We start from the raw sequence: 22,627 nt of genomic DNA, 5'->3' as shown, positions 1-22,627 counted from the left end.
TTAACTGGAGAAATATAAAGAGATCTGTTTAACTGGTAGCCATCTTGAAGGTACTGGCAGATGTGTTGCTTCATTTCAAATTCTCTGTGTGTAAACAGCCATGGACACGTCATTTTTCATTATACAGGAATATTCAGTTAATAATTTCTGTCATTTGAAAACATCTAGTAGATCTTTCATTTTACTGTTTAAGTTACAACATAACATACATTCAGACAAAGCTGGACGCTTTGCAGTAATGACAATTTCAGCAGAAAATGCAATACAAGAATAATTAATTCCTATGTTGAAATTACTCTGCTCAAGGTAGAGAACATCTCTTTATTATGATAATTTGTTATATTACTAAATTACATGTTTTATATTTAAAATCATTACTGCCATGGTATTTTAAATGGTTTCATGAGAATGACCCAATAACACCACAATGTGAAATATTTGACTAGGCTACCTGTAAATATCCTCCTATCACATTTACCATTACTCTCCCGTGGGAATTCCACTAACGGTCCGTACGTAGCTGCTGCTCATGCCGTTTGCGCGAAAAGGTATAAATGGCAACAACAAAAAAAGGTCCATCGAGACACATACCAGGTCTACTGGTACTACCAGCAGTACTACACCTGTCGACGACACAAGTTGTTCCGCTTCCACGAGTACATCAAATGCTAGCATCAGTAATTCTACATGTTGTTAGCCCAGCTAGCATGGACACTGACTGTTGTGAATCTGATACAGCCGAAGAGCTACTGCCCCCGTACCCGGGAAAGCATTGAACAGACAGGGACGGACCATCGAAGGGGTGCAAATATGATGAGAAATACATTGATTTGGTGGTTCACTTATATTGGGAGTAGTGCCTTTCCAGAGCCACAGTGTGTTATGTGCAAAAGTACTCTCTCACAACTCGATGAAACCTTCACTCTTGCTCAGACATTTAGAAACAAAACATGCCAATTTGAAAAAATAAGCCACGGGAGTTTGAGTGAAAATTTGGATGACTTTCGAGTACTAAGACGTATAAAAGCAACAGATACCATTAATAAGAAGGGGCTAGAAGCGCCTTATATGGTGTGCTACCGAGTGGCTAGGACAGGCAAGCCCCATACTATTGTGGAGGACTTCATTCTTCCTGCTGCCGCGGATATGGCTGGGACAATGCTCGGGAAAAGGCCAACAAAACTATACAGACAATGCCTTCATCAAACAACACTTTCACAACGCATCAGTGACATGGCAGGAGATGTTGAAACAATTACTGCTTCGCATACAAGCCAGTGAATTATATGCGTTACAGCTGGATGAGTCAAAAGACATGGCGGGCCTGGCACAGCTCCTGGCGTTCGTCTGTTACGTTTATGGGGGGGGTCAATTAAGGAAGACATCCTCTTCTGCAAACCACTGGAAACCAGGACAACAGGAGAGGATATTTTTATAGTAGTGGACAGCTTTGTGACATCAAATGGACTTTGGTGGTCAATATGTGTTGGTATCTGTACTGATGGCGCAAAAGCCATGACAGGGAGATATAGTGGAATGGTAACGCGCGTGCAAGCAGTTGCTCCCGACGGCACCTGGGTACACTGCAGCATCCACCGAGAGGCTCTTGCTGCCAAGGGAATGCCTGACAGCTTGAAAGACGTTTTGAACACTACAGTGAAAATGGTTAACTTTGTTAAAGCAAGGCCCCTGAACTTGTGTATTTTCTGCACTATGCAATGATATGGGCAGAGACCATGTAACGCTTTTACAACATACAGAAGCGCGCTGGTCATCAAGGGGCAAAGTACCAATACTTTTTTAAAATTGAGAGACGAGCTTAGTTTTTTTACTGACCATCATTTTCACTTGCACGATGACGAGTTTCTCACACAACTGGCCTATCTGGGTGATGTTTGTTCTCGCCTGAATGATCTGAATCTAGTATTACAGGGACTCTCCGCAACTATATTCAACGTGCGGGACAAAATTGAGGCTAAGAAGTTGGCGCTCTTCTCTTTCTGCATTAAGGACAACAGGTCTTTCCATCATTGTATGATTTGTGTTCAAAGGAACAAGCTTACAATGTCAAATTTGATATAGCGAAGCACCTGAGTGGATGCACAATTACGCAGTTTACTTTCCCCGAAATGGAAATGTAATTTAATCAGAAGCCACTGCCAGATTTCTGGATAGGGCGGCACTCAGAGTTCCTTGTCTAGGCAAATCGCACTGTTAAGACACTGATGCCCTTTGCAACCACGTACCTATGTGAGAGTGGATTCTCGGCCCTCACTAGCATGAAAACTAAATACAGGCACAGACAAGACTGTGGGAAATGATTTAAGACTGAGACTCTCTCCAATACAACCCAACATTGCAGAGTTATGTGCATCCTTTCAAGCACACCCTTCTCATTAACCCGTGATGAGTTACAATTTTCGATAAACAAATAAAGTTGTAAGATAGCTAAATAAAGAGCAAAATTATTATTATTATTATTATTATTATTGCCCTGGTCCTATAAGAGCCATTTGTCATTTCCCACAAGCCGGGTTGTGACAAAAACCCTCTCATTCTTATGTTTAATAAATATATCATATAGTGTGAGTGTGGCAGGCTTACAATGATGGCAAAAAACACTTGAGTGCGCTGACCCTGGAGCTAGAGGGGGTACGCAGCTGGAGGTTGAATGTTTGAAGGGGTACGGGACTATAAAAAGTTCAGGAACCACTGCATTAGGGGATTGGTGAAATCATTCACCTAGGGTACATTCAGTAGGGAAAACCATAACAAAACATTTTGCAACAGAAAGAAAATGAGCGTTTGTTACTGGACAAGTTCACAATTTCAAAATGTTTTTGCCCTACTGAACACAACCCAGCAGTGTGTGTGCCAGAAGTGTGGCAGGCGAGACCAGGTGTTAAAACAGCTCTGCTACACCTCAAGGTACCAGCACATCTGCTAACTTAGTCCTTTTCCCTTTAATCCAACACCATAACTCACCTTGCCAGTTGCCACACTACCCAATCCCCTTGTTCTGAGGCTCCCATCCAATCTCACTCACCCTTGTTGCGACCCGTTCGCCTCTAATATATTGATATCTGCTTCTTACACAGTACAATTTATTTCACCCCTTAGGGCAATTAATGTGTATAGTTTAAGGAAACCCTATTTCTCTGACAATGTGTAACTATGGCAACGTACTATAGGCCATTCTTTCATCTCATTTTGTATTATGGGCCGTCTGATGTTTTTTTGTTGTTGCAATGGTGAAACGGAACAGTAATGTTATATTTATTCATTTTATATATGAGCCCCGTGCCACCTGCCCTGCTCACAGACTCATGACTAATGGAAGAGAGCAGCAGTCACAGCTATGGCTGGGAGAGGCCTGTTCACCAGCCCTGGCTCACCCAGGGAGGCAGGGACAGGGCCCAGCATGGATGGAGAGACAGTCTGGCTGCCACCGCTCCTGTCGTCAAACACAAACAGCATGCTCACACACACACACACACACACACACACACACACTTCTCCTGTCGTCAAACACACTGCTCCTATCGTCAAACACGCACTGTATGTTCACACACAGTGACCTGCTGTTTCTGCATGTCGTTAAAACAAATCCACACCATCCACCCCCCACATGCCTGACAAGTCATCACACACAGAAAAAAGCCTGATGTCACAGTGTTCCAAAACAAGTGGCATTCCCTCTGGGAAAGTCTTGTAACCACAATGCTGCAGCTGAAACCATCCCCACATCTGCATAATTCAGAGGATAAGGACACTGGGATACACGCATTAATAAGTGTCGACCGATGCAAAACTACATCTCCACAAGTTGAAGTGGTGCCAGTTTCAAGTCCAACACATACACCTGTTAAAACACCAGCTGAAATGAACAACTCGTACTTGTCCTTAGTCCGACTAAAGAGGGGGTGGTAAAGCGGCGTGTTCCCAGATTCAACTGGTTTGAGTCAGATCAACATTTCATCTCATATAATAAAAGCAGCGCATTAGGGAGGAAGTGGGAGAAGAGAAATCTAATTGAAACTAAGAGGTGAACAGTATGTCCTGTGGAAAACTAAGTGTGGATTAATCACGTAATTGGTCAGATGCTCGATTAAATTCTGGGTCCATACACATTAGGAGAAGATGGGTTTCGATCCATGGTCTAACAAAGAGCTCCACCCACTCTCTTCGCAAGTTACAGGCAAGTCTACGGGCCAAATGTCCCCTCCTGAAATTCAAAAAATGCAAACACCTACGAAATCTTGATTTGGCCAAAGCACTGCAACGAACGCTGCTCTTTATCTCATGCGCCGTTGTCTCGTAACAGATCTACAGTACCATTTATGTTTACATAGTCTGTCTACAAGAGATTAGGTGTGGAGCCATAATACTGTGTAGTGGGTATATCTCAATAGTCTAAAAGAACCTAATCTCCTCTCCATCAAGAGATGAGGTTGCCACTTTAGACCATTACAATTATTGAGACACACCCGTAGAGTTGCTAGAACATTCCAGTGAGTGTGAGAGTCAAGAGCCCCAGTGATTAACACCTGCCCTGGGGGGAGATAACCCATGTTATTCGTGCTCCTCTGTCTCAGGTATATTGCTGTTCGTGTGACTCAGAGTAGACTAGGGGTGCGTCCCAAATGGCACCGTATTCCCTATAGAGTGCACTAGTTTTGACCAGGACCCATAATGCTCTGGTCAACAGCAGCGCAAGATATAATATAGGGTGCCATTTGAGACAGTGGGAAACCTAATCCAATAACAGACCGGCAGGACCCACAATGGCCATTTTTCATCGACACTCCATTTCAGCTCCTCGCAAAACAATTCTGTCACTGATCCGATTTATCGAGTGATGCCTTTTGTGCGAGGCGGCTCCTCAGATCTTGGGTGATTGTATTGTGTGTTGTGTATGCGATGGGAGAGGTTCTTTTTTTAAAACTATAAACAGTACCTGGGTTCCCCCCCTCTTTTGGAGTTCATTCAAATGCGCACTTGCCGGCCACAAATGGCACTGCCCGGTAAATCACTTTGCATGCCCGGTACTGTTCACAAATGTCACGGGACTGTAAACCACTTTGCATGCCCGGTGGCGGTGCAGGCACGGGATAGGCTGCCTTACCTGGTTGTCTTGGAAACCAGTGTCCTATCGGGTTTGGCCGCAGCTGAAGTGCTGGAAGGCTTGGGGGCAGCATGTCTGGAAGCTAGAGGAGAGGGAGAGTGAATGAGAAAGTGCATGAAGAGAGAGATGGGGGAGGAAAAAGGTGGGATGAAGATGAGGGGTAGAAGTGAGGACTGGGATGAAGGATTGGTGTAGTAGGAGTTGAGAGCAAATGTGTCTGCAGCCAAGCACAGGTGGGTTTGTGTGAGCGCTAAAACACATTGGACAGTAACTAAAAGACTCAACATGGGACAAAGGAAAACAAAAGCTGTGTGTCTAACCAAAGCATGGTTAACAAGAAAATACTCGGCAGTATGTGTGTGAGTGTGTATAGTCTTTGGCTTCTCACCTGTGGTTTTGGGTCTGGCCCCAGCCCCAATAATGGGCCCAGCAGCTGGAGGTCTCCTCGTTGGAGTGCCAGGCCCCGTTGCCGCAGTCCGTGTAGTGTTGGTTGGCCTGGTAGCAGAGGTGGACCTGGGGACTCCGACAGCTACCTTAGTTTGGGTCTTGACAGTGGAAGCCACGGACCTCTTTGTGGCTGCAGCCGGTGCTCCAGCTATAGTGGTGGTTCTCTTTTTGTCCAAAGCGGCTTTCTTGGCCAGGTCACTGGCTGAGGACTTTAATCCATTGGCCATGTGGCTTGGGGACGTGCCCGGACGAGAGGTGCTGGGTCCTGATGCCGGACCCGTTGCGGTCTTGGTGCCAGCTGTGCCTGGCCGTGGTTTAGCCAAGCCCACCGTCTTAGCCTTGGGTTTGGGGTCAGCTGCTGCCTTGCCATTGGCCCCATTGACCTCCTTGGATGCAGGGGGTGCTGTGGGGTTTTCAGGCTGCGCCGTGGTGTTTTGGATGTCTTCGGGCTGTGATGGAGAAGACGGGGAAGTTGAAGGCGCTGGCTGGGTGGGAATCTCGTGAGTGGCCATCCCCTGGGCCGAGGGCTCGGCTCCTACGGCTTCTGTGGGCTCCATGGCAACCCCATCCGGTTTCATCCCTTGTAAGCCCGGCAACGGTCTCACTCACCGGATCACAAACACACTGAACCCGGAGTGGAACCAACGTCCTCTCAACAACCTCACAGATCTGGATGGGGGAGAAGAGCGATTCAGAAAATGTTGACGTTGAAATTGGTGTGAGAAAAAAAAAAAAACATGTTTATCATAGAACTACAAATACTGGTAGCAGAACTCAAGTATATTATCAGAATAGCCACATGAAATCATGCAGTCGTTGACTAGTATCATTTTAAAAACATTAAAACCAACCGAAATGCCATGAGGCACATGATCTCGCCGAAGAATTTGAAACTATTGGGGAAAAAAAAAAACGGAAGACAGCAGCCAGGGAAGCCAACATGATGATTTGTTTCTAAATTGCACAATCACTCACACTGTCTGATAGCAATACAATGTGAGGATCACAGAGACTGAGAACAGACACATTTACAATCCATGATTAAAATGGGTATTGTCAGAGTACTACAAAAGGTTTGACATGCAATAACAGAAAACAAAATGTCGAGAGAGCGAGAGTGAGAGAGAGAGAGAGTTGTGGATGGAGTGCTGAAAGACCACAAGGCCTTGCAATATCCTGACAGTCCACAGGAGAGAGAGTCTGGAAAACCAGGACCACATGTCCCATTGTTAGTGATTCTGTTGTTCGGTGCTGCCAGCCCAGATGCTGACCACGATGACAGCCAGCGATTATTAAGGAAAGTCATACGCTGGTTCTGGGAGGCCTCAAATGGACAATACTGTGCAAGACAAATTTAGAGCGTGGATGAACGTTGGGGTGGTGGGGGGGGGAGATCATTAGCCTTACTGGAGCCCCTCGAGGCTGCCTTCCCAAGCCAACATGGCCTCTCCTCCACTGCTGCTGATTTCTCTCATATACTCTACTTTCCACCACCCCTTCCTTTCCTATCACAAGCCCTCCCACCCACTCCTCCAGCTCTCCCTGTCCAACTGCCCCTCTACCCCAGCACCAACCGTTCATTTCTTTTCAGTATCCCCCCCCCCCCCTATATCTTTTCTTAGCCACTTGTTCCTCTTTCCGCTACTCTACCCCATAGATACGCTATGAGATCTGTTCTCAGTCAACAGATGGTCTGGGCAGAAATCAGTGTTTGGAGCTCAAACAGGCTTTGCAAGAGAGGAAGAAGAGAGCGCAAGAGTGTGAGAGAGGGGGGGGAAAGAGTGAAAGAGATGGAAAAGGAAGGAGAGCAAGAGAGGGAAAGGGAGAGAAGAATGGAAGAGGAAAGGACTGGGAGAGCACAGACCAAGAGAGACTAATGCAGAAGCCATCTGAAGGAGGTCGTCGTTAATAGTTTAACTGAAACTTCCATCAATGCAACTTTCTATAGAGGGGCTATTCAGTGGAGCAGACAGATAAACCTAAAGGCCAAGCAGAAACTCTCCACACAAACCTCAGTTTGCTACTTCTTCACTTACTTCAATGTTTAGAGGAATTTCTTTCCATCAAGACAGTTTGGCCTTGGCCTGTTTGTGAGCGACACGTGAGGCCTAACCGCACATTAGCCCAGTCAATTGGAAAGGCAAATGAACAAACAGACCACTTGTGGGGGACTCCTCCTCACCCCCTTTTCTCCTCTCTGCTGTTACATATCCACCAGCACAGAGCAAGGGAGGATAAAGGCGCCATGAGGAGAGGGGCCAAGCTTGCAGCCTTCAGTCAACTGAGCAGGGCTATGCCAGAGCTGCTAGCTAGTCTTACACATCTCTACATTATACATACATACATACATACATACATATTATATAAATAATAGCATACTTCAACTCTTGATGACCCAAGATGTTTTTGTGAAACAGAACTTGTTATCAATGACTTGGATGAATCAGGTTTGGATTATTGCCCAGGAGTTATAGGCCGGTAGTCGCAATCAATCACCTAGTACATTGAGCATTATCAATCTAATTTGGGAGAGGAAACATGGCTAAACTACATTTACTAAATTGGTCATCATCTCTTCACAATATCACAAGTTCAACTCAATACGCAGTGTTTCAAACAACGTGGCTAGTGCTACGGCTAGTGCTACGGCTAGTGCTACGGCTAGTGCTACACAAGGCATTTGGATGGGCTCTGACACCAACGTAGCGATGTAATGATGCGTTGGGGAGATAGCGGGATGAGGGACGACTGCCAGCTAAGTAAATCCAGCGGGCAGCGCCAGTGGGCCGAGCAGGAGTCGGATTAACGCGCCGTCGCTGTCCCGCGCATTCGGTGGACAGCAGCAGGGTAAAAAGGGGATGTTTTGGCCATGGGCAGAATGGGCACTGGCCTGGCTTTACTTGTGCCAATCTCTGGTCCAGCAAATGCCAGGGGCTGCTGACTTGACCACTAATGCCAGGGGCTTACCAAAGTGCAGCCTGTACCGCATTCCTTACCATGAACTGAGCTGACCTCTGGGTTGTGGAAGGTGGCATCACTAAAACCCTACACATGCATATCAAGGGCTTTGTTGAACTGTAGCAAGGCGATTAGTGAGGGTGTTAGAAACTCCTCTGCTTCAGAGCAGCTAGCTGTAGTTTGTCCTATTTGAAACTAAGATGCATGGCATCTTAAAACCACAATGTCCTTTCGACAAATTCTCTGGGAACTTCAGAGCAGCTTTCCATCCCTGGCTGAGTCTTGGCATAGATTTGCAATTGGAATGATTAAAAGGGGAACACCCCCCCCCCCCCAAAAAAAAAGATAGAATAAATTGCACGGCTGATAAAAATGCATGATGCCTTTCATATCTATGAAATAATGAGCCATTGTGCTCCCTTCCATTAATTTGCATAACAAATACCAGTGAAAAAAGGGCTAATACCATATTCAGGACACAGCATGCTTACTTTCCAGCTAGAGCGGCAGCTAATATCACAATTACCTCAATACCCTTGGCAACAATTACCATGTGTTGGAAGTATGCAAATTCATAAGCCGGTTGGAAATTGCTCCCGGGCCGCAGTCTGACAACACAGCGGCTGGGTATTAACTGACTAGATAGTGTCTGTGAAAACAAACTCTGCAAGTTGTTTGTTTCTCTCTGGGTGTGGGGTTAACGCGGCCATCGTAAGCTTGTTGGGGTGGGCTGTCTGGACGGAAGAAACTCGTTGCCCTCAGGCTCATCTTTGCATCCAACTATCCCCTCGCTTTCTTTCTAGCAGTTTAATTACAGCGGTTTGTCTGCAATCATCCTACAGTGCCTGCCATGTTTTAGCAGCGCAACAAAATGGGTCACTTATGATATCCCTTTAATACGAACAGAGGGGGATTTAGCTGTGTTGAGAGTGGGTTGGAAATGCAGTCGGACTACAGGGAGAACAAAAGAGAAGAAAATAGCAAGAAGGGTAGTGGATGGAGCAGGGTGGTGTTACTGATGACAGCGTAGTGTCATAACAGTCTTAACCACTGGTAAAAAAAAAAATGTATACATACATACATACACTCCTCTGCTAGCTCACAGAGGGAGGTGAACGGGAAGAGCGTGGAGGGGAAATATGAGGGGGTGCTTCAATGATAAATCCACCATAAAGGTTTGAGGTTGAGGCCCAGTGTCATGTGCTAGAATGCCTGGGGAGGGCTCGGGCCAGGGCGTCTGTCGGTGACCCGAGCCACCCCGTCCACATTCCAGCTCTGCCTGTCAGGCTCCTCAGGGAAGCAGCCTATAAACAGCTGTCAGAGGAAGGGTGTGTACGAATATATAAACTTAAAGAGTTGGTCCCATGTTTTATGAGCTGAAATAAAAGATTGCAGATATTTTCCATATGCACTAAGTTCAAATTTGTGCCAAAGATTATGTAGCATTTCTCCTTTGCCAAGATAATCCATCCACCTGACAGGTGTGGCATATAAAGAAGCTGATTAAACAGCATGATCATTATACAGTTGCACCTTGTGCTGGGACAATAAAAAGCCACTTAACTTCTCTAGGGTAGGGGGCAGTATTTTGACGTCCGGATGAAAGGCGAGCCCGTAGTAAACTGCCTGCTACTCAGGCTCAGAAGGTAGGATATGCATATTATTAGTAGATTTGGATAGAAAACACTGAAGTTTCTAAAACTGTTTGAATGATGTCTGAGTATAACAGAACTCATATGGCAGGCAAAAACCTGAGAAAAATCCAACCAGGAAGTGTGGAAATCTGAGGTTTGTAGTTTAAGTAATTGCCTATACAGTGACTTAGGGTTCATTTTGCACTTCCTAAGGCTGCCACTAGATGTCAACAGTCTTTAGAACGTTGTTTCATGCTTCTACTGTGACTGGGGAGAGAATAAGAGCTCCTGGAGTCAGATGACAGAACGACATGAGTTCAGTGGTGCGCAATCACGTGAGAGTTAGCTGTGTTCCTTTTCTTTTTTGAAGACATTGAAATTGTCTGGTTGGAATATTACTGAAGATTTATGATAAAAACATCCTAAAGATTGATGCTATACATCGTTTGACATGTTTCTACAAATGTAAATAGAACTTTTGTTTGTACTTTTCGTCGTGACATTTGACACGCTTCCTGCATTTGGAGTAGTGGACTAAACGCGCAAACAAAAAGGAGGTATTTGGACATAAATGGACTATCGAACAAAACAAACATTTATTGTGGAACTGGGATTCCTGGGAGTGCATTCTGATGAAAATCAAAGGTATGTGAATATTTATAATGTAATTTTTGTCATTTCTGTTGACTCCAAAATGGCGGGTAGCTGTATGGCTTTTTTGTGTGTGTGTATATATACATATATATATATATATATTAGCGCTGTACTCAGATTATTGCAAAATTTGCTTTCGCCGTAAAGCTTTTTTGAAATCTGACACAGCGGTTGCATTAAGGAGAAGTGCATCTATAATTCTTTGAATAACTTGAATATTTTATCAAGGTTTATGATGAGTATTTCTGTAAATTGATGTGCTCATTCACCGGAAGTTTTGGGAGGCCGCCCTGCTATTTCACTGGCTGTTGAATAGTGTGTCCCGCACGCTAGCGTCCCACATAACCCAGAGAGGTTAAAACATGCAGTTCTGTTACAAAATGCCACCGATGTCTCCAGTTGTTAGGGAGCATGCAATTGGCATGCTGAATGCAGGAATCGCCACCAGAGGTGTTACCAGAGCTTTGTTTGGGATGCTTTGGCTCGACAGCGTGTTCCAGTTCCTGCCAATTTCCAGCAACTTTGCACAGCCACTGAAGAGGTGGGAGACAACATTCCACAGGACACAATCAGCCTGATCAACTATGCGAAGGGGAGGTGTCGCGCTGCTTGAGCAAATGGTGGTCACACCAGATACTGACTGTTTCTGATTCACACCCCAATTCTTTTTTTTTAAAGGTATGTGTGGCCAGATGCATATCTGTATTCCCAATCATGTGAAATCCATAGATTAGGGCATAATTAATTACAAATTGACTGACTTATATAAACTGTAACTCAGTAAAATCTTTAAATTGCTTCATATATATATATATATATATATATATATATATATAAATAAAAGAAGCGAGAAAGGTCTACCACATCATGCATTCTTCTGATTCCACTGTGCTGTACAGAGTACTTGCATCATCTTTGACTACAAGACTGTGGACAATAGACCTCCATTTTAGACTGCACTGCCAAAGCAAACCCTGTGTCTGTGACCAACCGTCCCTGACTGCCCCTGTGCCTGACAGAGACAACCCAATTGAGCATTTAACAGTGTCTGCTAGCTAGACTAAACTGGGCCTGGACGATAGAGAATATGGTGTAACTGAGCTGTATAGCGCCATGGATGTTTGACAAAACAGGGGCCTCAGTCTCTGGCTATTCATTAATGGACTGCTGTCTGAGTGAGGCCTTGCAATGTGGATGCCTCCGAAGTACTGGGGCTCTGGCCAGAGGAAACACAGGCCTCATTCACAGTGTGTGGTGTGTATAAAGGGTATGACAGGAAAGGAGGGCGGATAATGAGGGAGAGAGAGTGGAGAGGCTTTAGAAAGACAGGAGTTTACAAGGACAAAAGAGTATTGGAGAATGAGGGGTTTATTAGGGAAGGAAGGGGGTTTCCAACATGGAACTTCTTTATTGGACCAGTTCCCTGCAGACAGGAAAGGGGCATTCACCAGTCAAAGTCAACAACTGACCAAGTTCACTAGAAGTTACAACAATGAATTTTGACCAAAGCAGATCCACACACACGGGTTGTGTTCATTAGGGAATGTCGTAGCAAAGCGTTTCGCAAAGGAAAATGAAAACTAGCATTTCTTATTGGTCAAGTTCAGGTTATCCCTCCCCTTTTCAGTCCATTTTCTTCCATTGAGTGCCTAATGAATACGACCCAAGGCAGTCATTAACCTACCAACTGCATGAGATTACACATCCTCCTAAATACTTCCTATCCACTGAGGGGGGGAATAATTGTTGAGCAGGGAAAGCCAGAACTTGCCTACCTAGACTGCCAGCTTGTCCAAAGAGGGAGCCAATATACACTGCTCAAAAAAATAAAGGGAACACTTAAACAACACAATGTAACTCCAAGTCAATCACACTTCTGTGAAATCAAACTGTCCACTCAGCAAGCAACACTGATTGACAATAAATTTCACATGCTGTTGTGCAAATGGAATAGACAACAGGTGGAAATTATAGGCAATTAGTAAGACACCCCCAATAAAGGAGTGGTTCTGCAGGTGGTGACCACAGACCACTTCTCAGTTCCTATGCTTCCTGGCTGATGTTTTGGTCACTTTTGAATGCTGGCGGTGCTTTCACTCTAGTGGTAGCATGAGACGGAGTCTACAACCCACACAAGTGGCTCAGGTAGTGCAGCTCATCCAGGATGGCACATCAATGCGAGCTGTGGCAAGAAGGTTTGCTGTGTCTGTCAGCGTAGTGTCCAGAGCATGGAGGCGCTACCAGGAGACAGGCCAGTACATCAGGAGACGTGGAGGAGGCCGTAGGAGGGCAACAACCCAGCAGCAGGACCGCTACCTCCGCCTTTGTGCAAGGAGGAGCAGGAGGAGCACTGCCAGAGCCCTGCAAAATGACCTCCAGCAGGCCACAAATGTGCATGTGTCAGCTCAAACGGTCAGAAACAGACTCCATGAGGGTGGTGTGAGGGCCCCACGTTCACAGGTGGGGGTTGTGCTTACAGCCCAACACCGTGCAGGACGTTTGGCATTTGCCAAAGAACACCAAGATTGGCAAATTCGCCACTGGCGCCCTGTGCTCTTCACAGATGAAAGCAGGTTCACACTGAGCACGTGACAGACGTGACAGAGTCTGGAGACGCCGTGGAGAACGTTCTGCTGCCTGCAACATCCTCCAGCATGACCGGTTTGGCGGTGGGTCAGTCATGGTGTGGGGTGGCATTTATTTGGGGGGCCGCACAGCCCTCCATGTGCTCGCCAGAGGTAGCCTGACTGCTATTAGGTACCGAGATGAGATCCTCAGACCCCTTGTGAGATCATATGCTGGTGCGGTTGGCCCTGGGTTCCTCCTAATGCAAGACAATGCAGACCTCATGTGGCTGGAGTGTGTCAGCAGTTCCTGCAAGAGGAAGGCATTGATGCTATGGACTGGCCCGGCCCGTTCCCCAGACCTGAATCCAATTGAGCACATCTGGGACATCATGTCTCGCTCCATCCACCAATGCCACGTTGCACCACAGACTGTCCAGGAGTTGGCGGATGCTTTAGTCCAGGTCTGGGAGGAGATCCCTCAGGAGACCATCCACCACCTCATCAGGAGCATGCCCAGGCGTTGTAGGGAGGTCATACAGGCACGTGGAGGCCACACACACTACTGAGCCTCATTTTGACTTGTTTTAAAGGACATTACATCAAAGTTGGATCAGCCTGTAGTGTGGTTTTCCACTTTAATTTTGAGTATGACTCCAAATCCAGACCTCCATGGGTTGATAAATTGGATTTCCATTGATTATTTGTGTGTGTTTGTTGTCAGCACATTCAACTATGTAAAGAAAAAAGTATTTAATAAGATTATTTCATTCATTCAGATCTAGGATGTGTTATTTTAGTGTTCCCTTTATTTTTTTGAGCAGTGTATTTAGTAAGAGGGGAAGTTGAATGAACTCTTAGGATTGGTGGTGGAAGAGCGGAGGATGGGGTGAAGTGTGTGTGGAGAGAGAGCTTAAGACTGTTGCTTTGTCTGCCCGTATAAGGCAGTGTTGCAGAGTTCTGCCGCATCACCACAGAACACTCAGAAAACATGGCACGCAGAGATCCAATCTCCTGATGAAATCCACCAACAACACAGTCATTACTCACAGCATGATGACAGGAGAGGCTCTGCTGAGCATATGAGCCCAGCTCGGTTCTCAGCCCAGTTGCATGGCTGTCTCAGTCAGTCCCGACTAAATGAAAGATGCTCCCTAACGCACTGCTGTTGTCGTAGACCTAGGAGTCGCCTGCTCTCAGTTTTGAAAATCAACAAAGGCAAGCCAGGCAGGTCACTAGTGAGTCGGTATTCGACGTCCACCCATGTCTGAGGACGTCGGGAGATGTAGAAATCGGCCACTAGGGGCAACAGTGCTTGAAAAGACTGCCTGAAATTTCAGCCTGTTGTGGTGGGATGGAGTTTGGGCCTGCCTGGTGACATCAGAAAATTTGTTAATAGACCAATAGCTCTTTGCTAAGAAGCCACCTGTTAAAAAAAGATATAATTTTTTTGAAAACGTAATTGTTACCCAGAAATTATTTGATATAGATTTTTTTTTTTAAAAGGCTGCATTGGACCTTTAATAGGCCTAAATTACATTGGGCAAACTTGTGCAAAGTGCAGCATGAGATTATGATAAGATCCTATATGTAGGCTGCAGCGGCCGAGTGGTTGTACGAGGCTCTATATAGGCTAGTAGGCAGGGTATAAGAAGGGTAGGGGCCTTAAGTGGCAAGGTGTGTGAGAGAGTGATGTCCTCGGCAGACCCAACTGCGGGGCGGGTTGTTCACGTCACAACACTAACCACAACTGTCGCATTCTTACACACACACACAGACACACAGACACACAGACACACGAGGCAGGAAACCACACACAAAAAACACAGCTCTACTCCAAAAGAATTCATTCTGGGACACAGGGAGGGAACATTCTTTCACAGTCCCTGCTGGCGTCTGATAATAACAAAAAAAAAGGCTATGGTTGCCGATCCGACTTTTCCAGGATCTTTAGTCTGCTGCACTCAAAAGATCCAGAGCTTCTGCATATGTGAATATTCTCTACTTTAGGTGCAGAGAACAGGCTACTCAGTGGAATGGTGCTCGTTTAATAAAGTTAGATCAAAGCTGAATCAGTGTCTGCAAGATTACAAGGATCACAGTATTCTACAGAACCGAATAGAATAGCATAAAACTACAGTAAGACAAAAACACCACGCATTCAACATGATATGTCGTCAAGTTTTACCAGTGAAACATCCATGCAGCATCATTCTATAGTAACCATTTGAGCTCAATCAGCTTAAATGGGGGATATGCATTCAGATTTTCTTCAGTTATACAGTGTTGTTTCGAAGTAGCCTACAGTGCTGTTTAGAATGATGGAGCCAACTAATTTTAGAGCAGATTGTGTTAAACTGTAGCATAGCCTACCTGTGTATTTTGCCTAGAGGCGCGAGCTGTTGACTAACTTTATACTACTTTGCCATTATATTTGGTTCCGTTACGTAGATCGTGCAGACGTCGATCCAACTTTATTAAACGAGCACCATGACCATTTGCCCAATGACTGTATGCGTCGCCTGAGTAACCGGTTCTCTGCGCGTAGAATATATACACACTCAGAAGCTTTTAGTGCTGTGCGACTAAAGATGCTGAAAAAGCCAGAGCCGCAGCCACTCCGTAACAAAAACAGACCATGGTGGACGACACACTACTGTGGGCTCTCCCAGGGAAGCTATGCACCGCTGACTTCCCAGGCTTGCCCTATGGTGGCAGGCTTTTCAGTGACCTGAGGGTGATGGCAGGGTGCTGATCTCCTATGAGGCATCTCAACAGGAGCAACTCTCCCATAGAGAATAGCTTGCTGACCTTTACCCTTCCGTTTAACCAGAACCACTGGCACAATGGACTCAGAGTGGAATGGAATTACTCAGTGGTAATATGAGCTCATACCAACCTGAAAAGCCACCACTACTAATTAAAGCCCATGGCATCTCATCTGGCAGTACACTGAAGAGGTTGCACTCGTTTTAGTTGGAGACAGAATTGAAGCATAAAACCGATGTCAATAAATCGAATATCAAAAATGACCTATGAAATCCCTCCATGGCTAATCAAAAGCGAACACAAGATCCCCTACCCATTAGTAAACCCTTTAACTGCTGCTCTCCATCTGTCACAAGCTCCCTGCACTCCGAGTCAGTGAGTAACCACAGCAAGGTCTCCACTTGGGCTGCTCTGCTCAATTAGCCATGAGAGCAGTTAGCTGTAAACTCAGACAAAACTCAAGGAACATTGTTATGATCCTAGTCAGATATGACTGTACTGCGCAGCAGAGCACAAGCAAATGGCTCAGCTTCAAAACGGTAGTGGTCAATTTAGTGATAGCCCTGTCCGTATCCTAGTTATTGATGAATAAACAGGCCCTAACACGATGTGTAATGTCGGGGCCCGTCGGGCAGCGGAGCTCTACCCCATCAAGCGCCCTCTTCCTGCATCACCCCACCCTTCACTGGGTGTCCCCTGCACTGTGGTTGGATAGTGGGACTTCTGGAAGCCAGGCCCCATGTATAGTTGACACACCACAGAGCTTGTTAACGCTAGACAGACTTGTATGACGTGTCTGCACAGCCCTACCTCCGTGGATGACTGATGAGGCTGGGGAGAACCCCTTTTGGAGACACCAGGGCATAAGGCCCTTTTGCCAACTTGGGTAGACCATAGATATACGGAGAAAACAAAAAGACGCTTCTAAGCTATTCTATGGATCAGTAGTGGACTGCAGTCTGTGTATGCTCCAGTCCAGCTTCTGTGAATAAACCCTATCCTGGTCTAATGAAAGACCACTATTAGTTGATTGCTTGGCTGAAGTATGTGTCCTGCATTGGAACAAAATCCTGCAAGCGCTGCAGCCCTCCCGGATCAGAGCCGTTGCCCCCGACATACAGGCTGGACACTAAGCATTGGCTTAGCCATGCTAAACAATTCATGAGCTGGACTGTGTACTCAAACCACATGTTAAGGTTAATTCATTCCATAGGGGGGCATGGAGAATGTGCTAACTGACGTTAAAAGCGCTCGATAACGGGATGAGGATAAGGCTGTGGCGAGTCACGCTACAGGCTAAGTGGATAGTTAGTGTAGCCAATTAGCCTTGGGGGAATCAGATGGGATGGGCTAGCCTAGCCTAGCAAGTTGGTGTTAAGGGAAATCATAAGACAATGAGGTAACCTAGTCATTTAGCCTGGGGGGAATGAGAAGGGAATGGACTCGCGGCTAGCCTAGCCACTAGCCTACGTGCTGCAGGCAGTCAGAACAATCTGGATAAAAGTGGACCAGGTTCAAAGCAGCACTGAGCCAGGTTTGGTCTGGGGGTCTCTTCAGGACAAGGCATGAATGGGGCTGAATGTTCCCGCAGGGTGGGAGATGGCAGAGGGGAGGTGGGTGTGCTGGTTGTCAGTGGGTAATCTGAGGATTAAAAGGTAACAGACAGGTCTCATTGTCTGCCCCTGTGCCCACTGAGCCCCCTTTGGCCTGGGGCATAGAGGGGCGTATGGATTAGCTCAGCCGAGGCAGGGGGACAGGGGTAGCAGCTGGCACGCTTGGTTTTGGCCAAAATCCCACGAGAACAACCACAGAACAACCAGACCTGGGACACCAGGGCTCTAAATTCATAATTCCTTGAGTCCTCGCATCTTCTCAAAACCCATTAGAGAAGGTCTGAGGGGTTTGCGAAGGGGATGGGTTGCGGGGAATCACTGAAACACTCATTGAGAAGAAGCCATGACAGACCAGGGACACCAGGCTTTGGAGGGATGGGGAGGGTGACAGTGGGATCCTCTCTGGGGATCAGGAAGAAAGTCAATAGTGGAAAGTAGCTGTGCTCTGTGTCACTGCTGCCGCAGGGCCAGATCAGTTACCAGGGCTATGAGCAGCCAGGGTGAGCCCAGGCCAGATGGACTGATACCATCGGGCCTGCCTGGCTGCCATGCACTTGGGCACACACACACACACCATGGCTCTATTACTGAACACACAGACCTGGGTTACTCATGGGTCAAGAGGCAGACCAGAGGAAAACAGGATATGTGTAACCAGCCATGACACACACACACAGCAAGGGCCATCATACACAGACCTCAAACCTTGGGGTCAACACCTAACCACAAATCAAACCTTGTCCCAAAGCACACCATTAAAACAAACCAGATATGGCTGAAGTATATCGGGAGGGATGCAGCGTGGATAGATTTGAATGAAGCCTCACAGGAAAAATATGAAATAAGTGGACTTAATTGTTCTTTGAGCAGGCATCTCAAGGCCAGATCAGAACAGAGGATCTGACCAAATACGATTCCTGAATGTGCTGAACACTTTGGATCGTAGCAGAGCACAGAGCCACATTTCGCAATGCCAGATGGCCAGAGTCTAAAAGCAGTGTGTGTCCATTGCTTCGTGGCTAATAAAGTGAACGCTGAATACCAAGGCACAGACCCCCACAGCGGCAAGCGCTACAGCAGCACAACCAACCACAGCCTTCCATGGGACAGCCGGCAGCAGCCCTTCCAGACTGGAGACCGTGTCTGAGCCCCAAATAGCACCCTTCTCCCTGTATTTGGGACGGACTTACTGAGACACCATAGAAACCAGTGAGAGAACGCATGATGAAACCTACTGTAATTGTATTCACAGGACGTGTGACGTATGTAACGCAGCAAATTGAGGGATTTTATGGCTGTTGATAGGGTAGATGATGGCTAGTGAGCAGGTGTGTGTAATTAGGTACTATTTCATCTGCTCACTATGCAGGGCAAAGAAAATGGATTTGAGTCCAGTGACCTTGATATCCATTGGGTATCATCTCGGCAGCTGTTGCATTGATGCTTTCGCACGGCCCCAACAATAACCAGAGCAAATACAGGAGCAGTAGCAACCATTACAAGTGGAAAGCCACGAGTCAACAGCACACCTTTGTGACTCCCAAGACTATTATTTAAGTGAATTTGTTGAAGGCACCCAGCAAAATAACAGATACTGACCTGCGGAGTTTCACGGCTGTATCCAATTTAAGCAGCGGCCCGGTCACGCCAACCAATGCAACGCCAACCACCTGTGTTTCTGTGAGAGTCTTCCCAAAAATAGGCAACTGCAGCTGCCCCATAGGGCACCATGTTGACTAACAAGGGAGTGTACACTACAGGAGAGGAACCGTTTCAAGTGCACTTACATTCCAAGACTAGTTGGGTGCCAATCATGTTACATGACTCTCGTCAAGAGAACGTTAGTTCTACGAGAGTCAGAGGCTGATCTAAGGTCTGTTTTTTTTCTCAATAAATACAGCGATAAGGATGATTTTAGGGTTGGTAATACCGAGCCTAAACCTACACTTAGGGTAGTCTCGTCAACCCGACCATAGGCAACAGTAGTGACGAGGGTATTTTCTGGCATAGACAAACTACGTCACTACTTTATCGGCTTGAATAAAGATCACGCAGGTTATTTTTACATTACATTACATTACATTTTTAAATGAGTGCATTTCGCAAGAGGCTAGTTTGCATCAACTACCTGCAAAACCACTGCAAAGATTTTGCCGGCAAACGTTGGTTTTTAATTGCAACGTTCTGTTATGTCCACCCCACGATTTGTTGGGAGTGTCCCCTGAATCCCCCCTCCCCCCATTGACGTAGTGTGAAGTAGTTCCTCTACGCCAAAAGAGCCCATAATTGAAACCAGACTAGTCACTGACTGCCAACTTCTAGTCTATTTAGATCGGACACTGCAGAGGTTTAGGAGGAGGGCAGAGGAAGTGGCAACGTACAGGGAAAGTGGTATTATCTTAAACAGGGGTGTCAAAGTCATTTTTCCCCTGGGGCCGCATTTGGTCTTCAACAAGGTCCGGCAGGACGCACTGAATTTATTTCTAAACATTGTCCTCTATCCATCGTTTCTGGAATTTTCAATGCACCCTGACATGCATTATTAACGAGATGGACACATTCAAGAAACTGTTTGAATGTAGGTCCATTATAATTGACAGTTGATTTGGTTTTAGTCATTTCAAAGTATATTTAAAAAAATGTATTATACCACCCGCGGGCCAGATTGGACCCCCCCCCTCCCCTCCTGGACTGTATGTTTGACACCCCTGGTCTTGTGAACTTGCCAGAAGCTCAGGCTGCCATAGGCTTCAGTGAGAGAGATGGTTTCACACCCCTGCAGTGATAATTCACACTCAGAGTGTTGCCTGAGAGGTCACTGCTGAGAGGGGACACATTCCCCACTCAGGGTGGGGGAGAGGGTGTCACTGTCAAACCCCTTGCAGCAACACAACTGCTCAGTCACTGCTGAAATGGATAACACACCCCTACAACAAAACCCCAAAACAAGAACACATTCACCACATTAGCAAATATGCCTTGAAAAGGAAGAGTCATGTCTCCTTTAAGAAATCAAATGACAATTTAACATTTAACCGTTTTCAGATTGAAAGAAAGCACTTGATCACTGATAAAAAAGGCATGTTATGCTTTACAGAACAATCGATGACAAGAGCAGATATGACCAGACTGATGCTGTTTGACAGACTTTTGAAATCTGATTAAGAATCAGTCATTTGATAGACTTCTGTTGACACCCAATCAGTGACATTGAGATGGGGCAGGTGGGATAGCATTGCCTAGCATGTGTAAAGCATGTGCCCCATTACGGATTATGTAACATGTATTTGGAGCCAAAACCCAGATGGCGTTCTGACATTGCCATCTGATCTCTCCCTCTAGCACTGCCCAGTCTCAGTCTGTGGTCATGGATGATATCTCTGGATGTGTAGGTGCGAGTATGAAATCAGACAGCGGTGTGAACAGATTTTGGTGAGCAGTATAATCTTGCAGACATCTCCAGACCTGGAGGCGCGCGCGAGCCAGACCGACACTCCCGTTTTCACTGACGTGCTGCTGGTGTAAAAAGGAACTCAAAAAATCTTATTGTGATAGAGAAGCATATAGGCCTGCCCATCACAATTCCCCCTATCAATTGTGCTCACATGAGATTTTCAGCAGGATGTTAACGGTTTGTATAATGCGAGATTGATTCAGCAATATAACCAACAATGAAATTATTTAGACTAATGTTCTTTCATAGCGACACATGTAAAGGATGCACTGTCGATTGCTAGCCGTTCACACCTTGCTCTCCATTAGAAAACGCAGTTTCATAGCAGAGTTTACTGGTGAGCCACAGAGAATTGAGCAAAGGCCAAATCTCAGGACACAATCATGAACAGTAAATTAACCCCGGGTTTTGCAGTAGCCATTCGGGGCCCTCTCTTTCTCAGAACAATGGGAGTCTGAGTTGGGGGCATTAATAGGGGGGAAGTTTGGTGCCGAGGTTAGTCAATAAACTGATTAAATTAACATACAACTTAGGCTACGCATACAGTTGTGTGTCCAGTCACCTCATGCTCCTTGACACGGCTATTTTAGGGAAAGGAAACCACCACATCCTTGTTGAAACCACCGCCCAAACAGTTCACCGACGTTGTAGGCGTCACATCAACTCCAGTTTGAAAACATGGGCTTTCAACAACGAACGTTTGATCGGTGTCATTTCGTCAGCTTTGTTTGGATAACGTAGCGGGCATTGTTTAACGAGAAAGCAGCATGAATTAGTAGAAATATAATAAAAAGACACCGAAATGGAAACAATGTATCCTAGAAATTGCTTATTGCGAGACGTTTGTATCAATTCCCACTCACCGTAAGAATGTCGAGGCACGCTTCGCAGCGTTTCCCCCTAAATTCTTTCAGGTACAGTCGTAGGCTACTTCCTCGCTGGCTGGACAAAAACAGACCAAATGTGTCGATGAAGAGGTTATAAATGTAGAGGACAAACAATCAAAAGTGCAACTGGCTCCCTTCACTGCCAAGCTTCACAATGAAGCTGTAGATGCAACTGACTTGTTCAAACGGCGTGCATCCCTCTTTAGTAACGTTCTTGGGACCGCAGAAGCTCACTCTCGAGATGAGGAATCGAATGAGTGGCGTTACCACATAGTCGAGCGAGGGTGAAATTGCAGGAGAAGCATGCCCCCCCTCACAAAAAAAATTCGATTTATCCAGCTAGGAACCAATGAAGAACCATGGCCTGAGGTTTATTTAAAAAATATGGATGATGTCATATGCTAAACCACTGCCCCTCCTTTTATTTTCTGTGTGCGAGAGTGTCTGGCCCCAATGCCCCATCCCTCACCCATTCTCTGTGTATGAAGTTCCAAAATCCAGCTTCATGGCTAATATTTAAAC

The 22,627-nt window shown here is 46.0% G+C and overlaps 1 protein-coding gene across 1 annotated transcript in view; it reads right to left on the bottom strand.

Annotated features, from left to right (window-relative positions):
• Positions 1–22,483, bottom strand: part of LOC106588372 (nascent polypeptide-associated complex subunit alpha, muscle-specific form) — a 45,538-nt gene extending 23,055 nt beyond the window's left edge. The window contains exons 1-3 of the mRNA XM_014177285.2: positions 22,082–22,483; positions 5,514–6,241; positions 5,126–5,207 (exon numbers count right to left, since the gene is read on the bottom strand). Coding sequence (XP_014032760.2) covers positions 5,126–5,207; positions 5,514–6,150 — 719 coding nt within the window. The 5' untranslated portion in view covers positions 6,151–6,241; positions 22,082–22,483. The remainder of the gene's footprint in view (positions 1–5,125; positions 5,208–5,513; positions 6,242–22,081) is intronic.
• Positions 22,484–22,627: the final 144 nt, after the last annotated feature.

The sequence above is a fragment of the Salmo salar genome, chromosome ssa02, assembly GCF_905237065.1.
Source record: "Salmo salar chromosome ssa02, Ssal_v3.1, whole genome shotgun sequence".
Classification (NCBI taxonomy): domain Eukaryota; kingdom Metazoa; phylum Chordata; class Actinopteri; order Salmoniformes; family Salmonidae; genus Salmo; species Salmo salar.
Note: the sequence above shows the minus strand (reverse complement) of the source record. Positions and strands in the feature narration are given on the sequence as shown.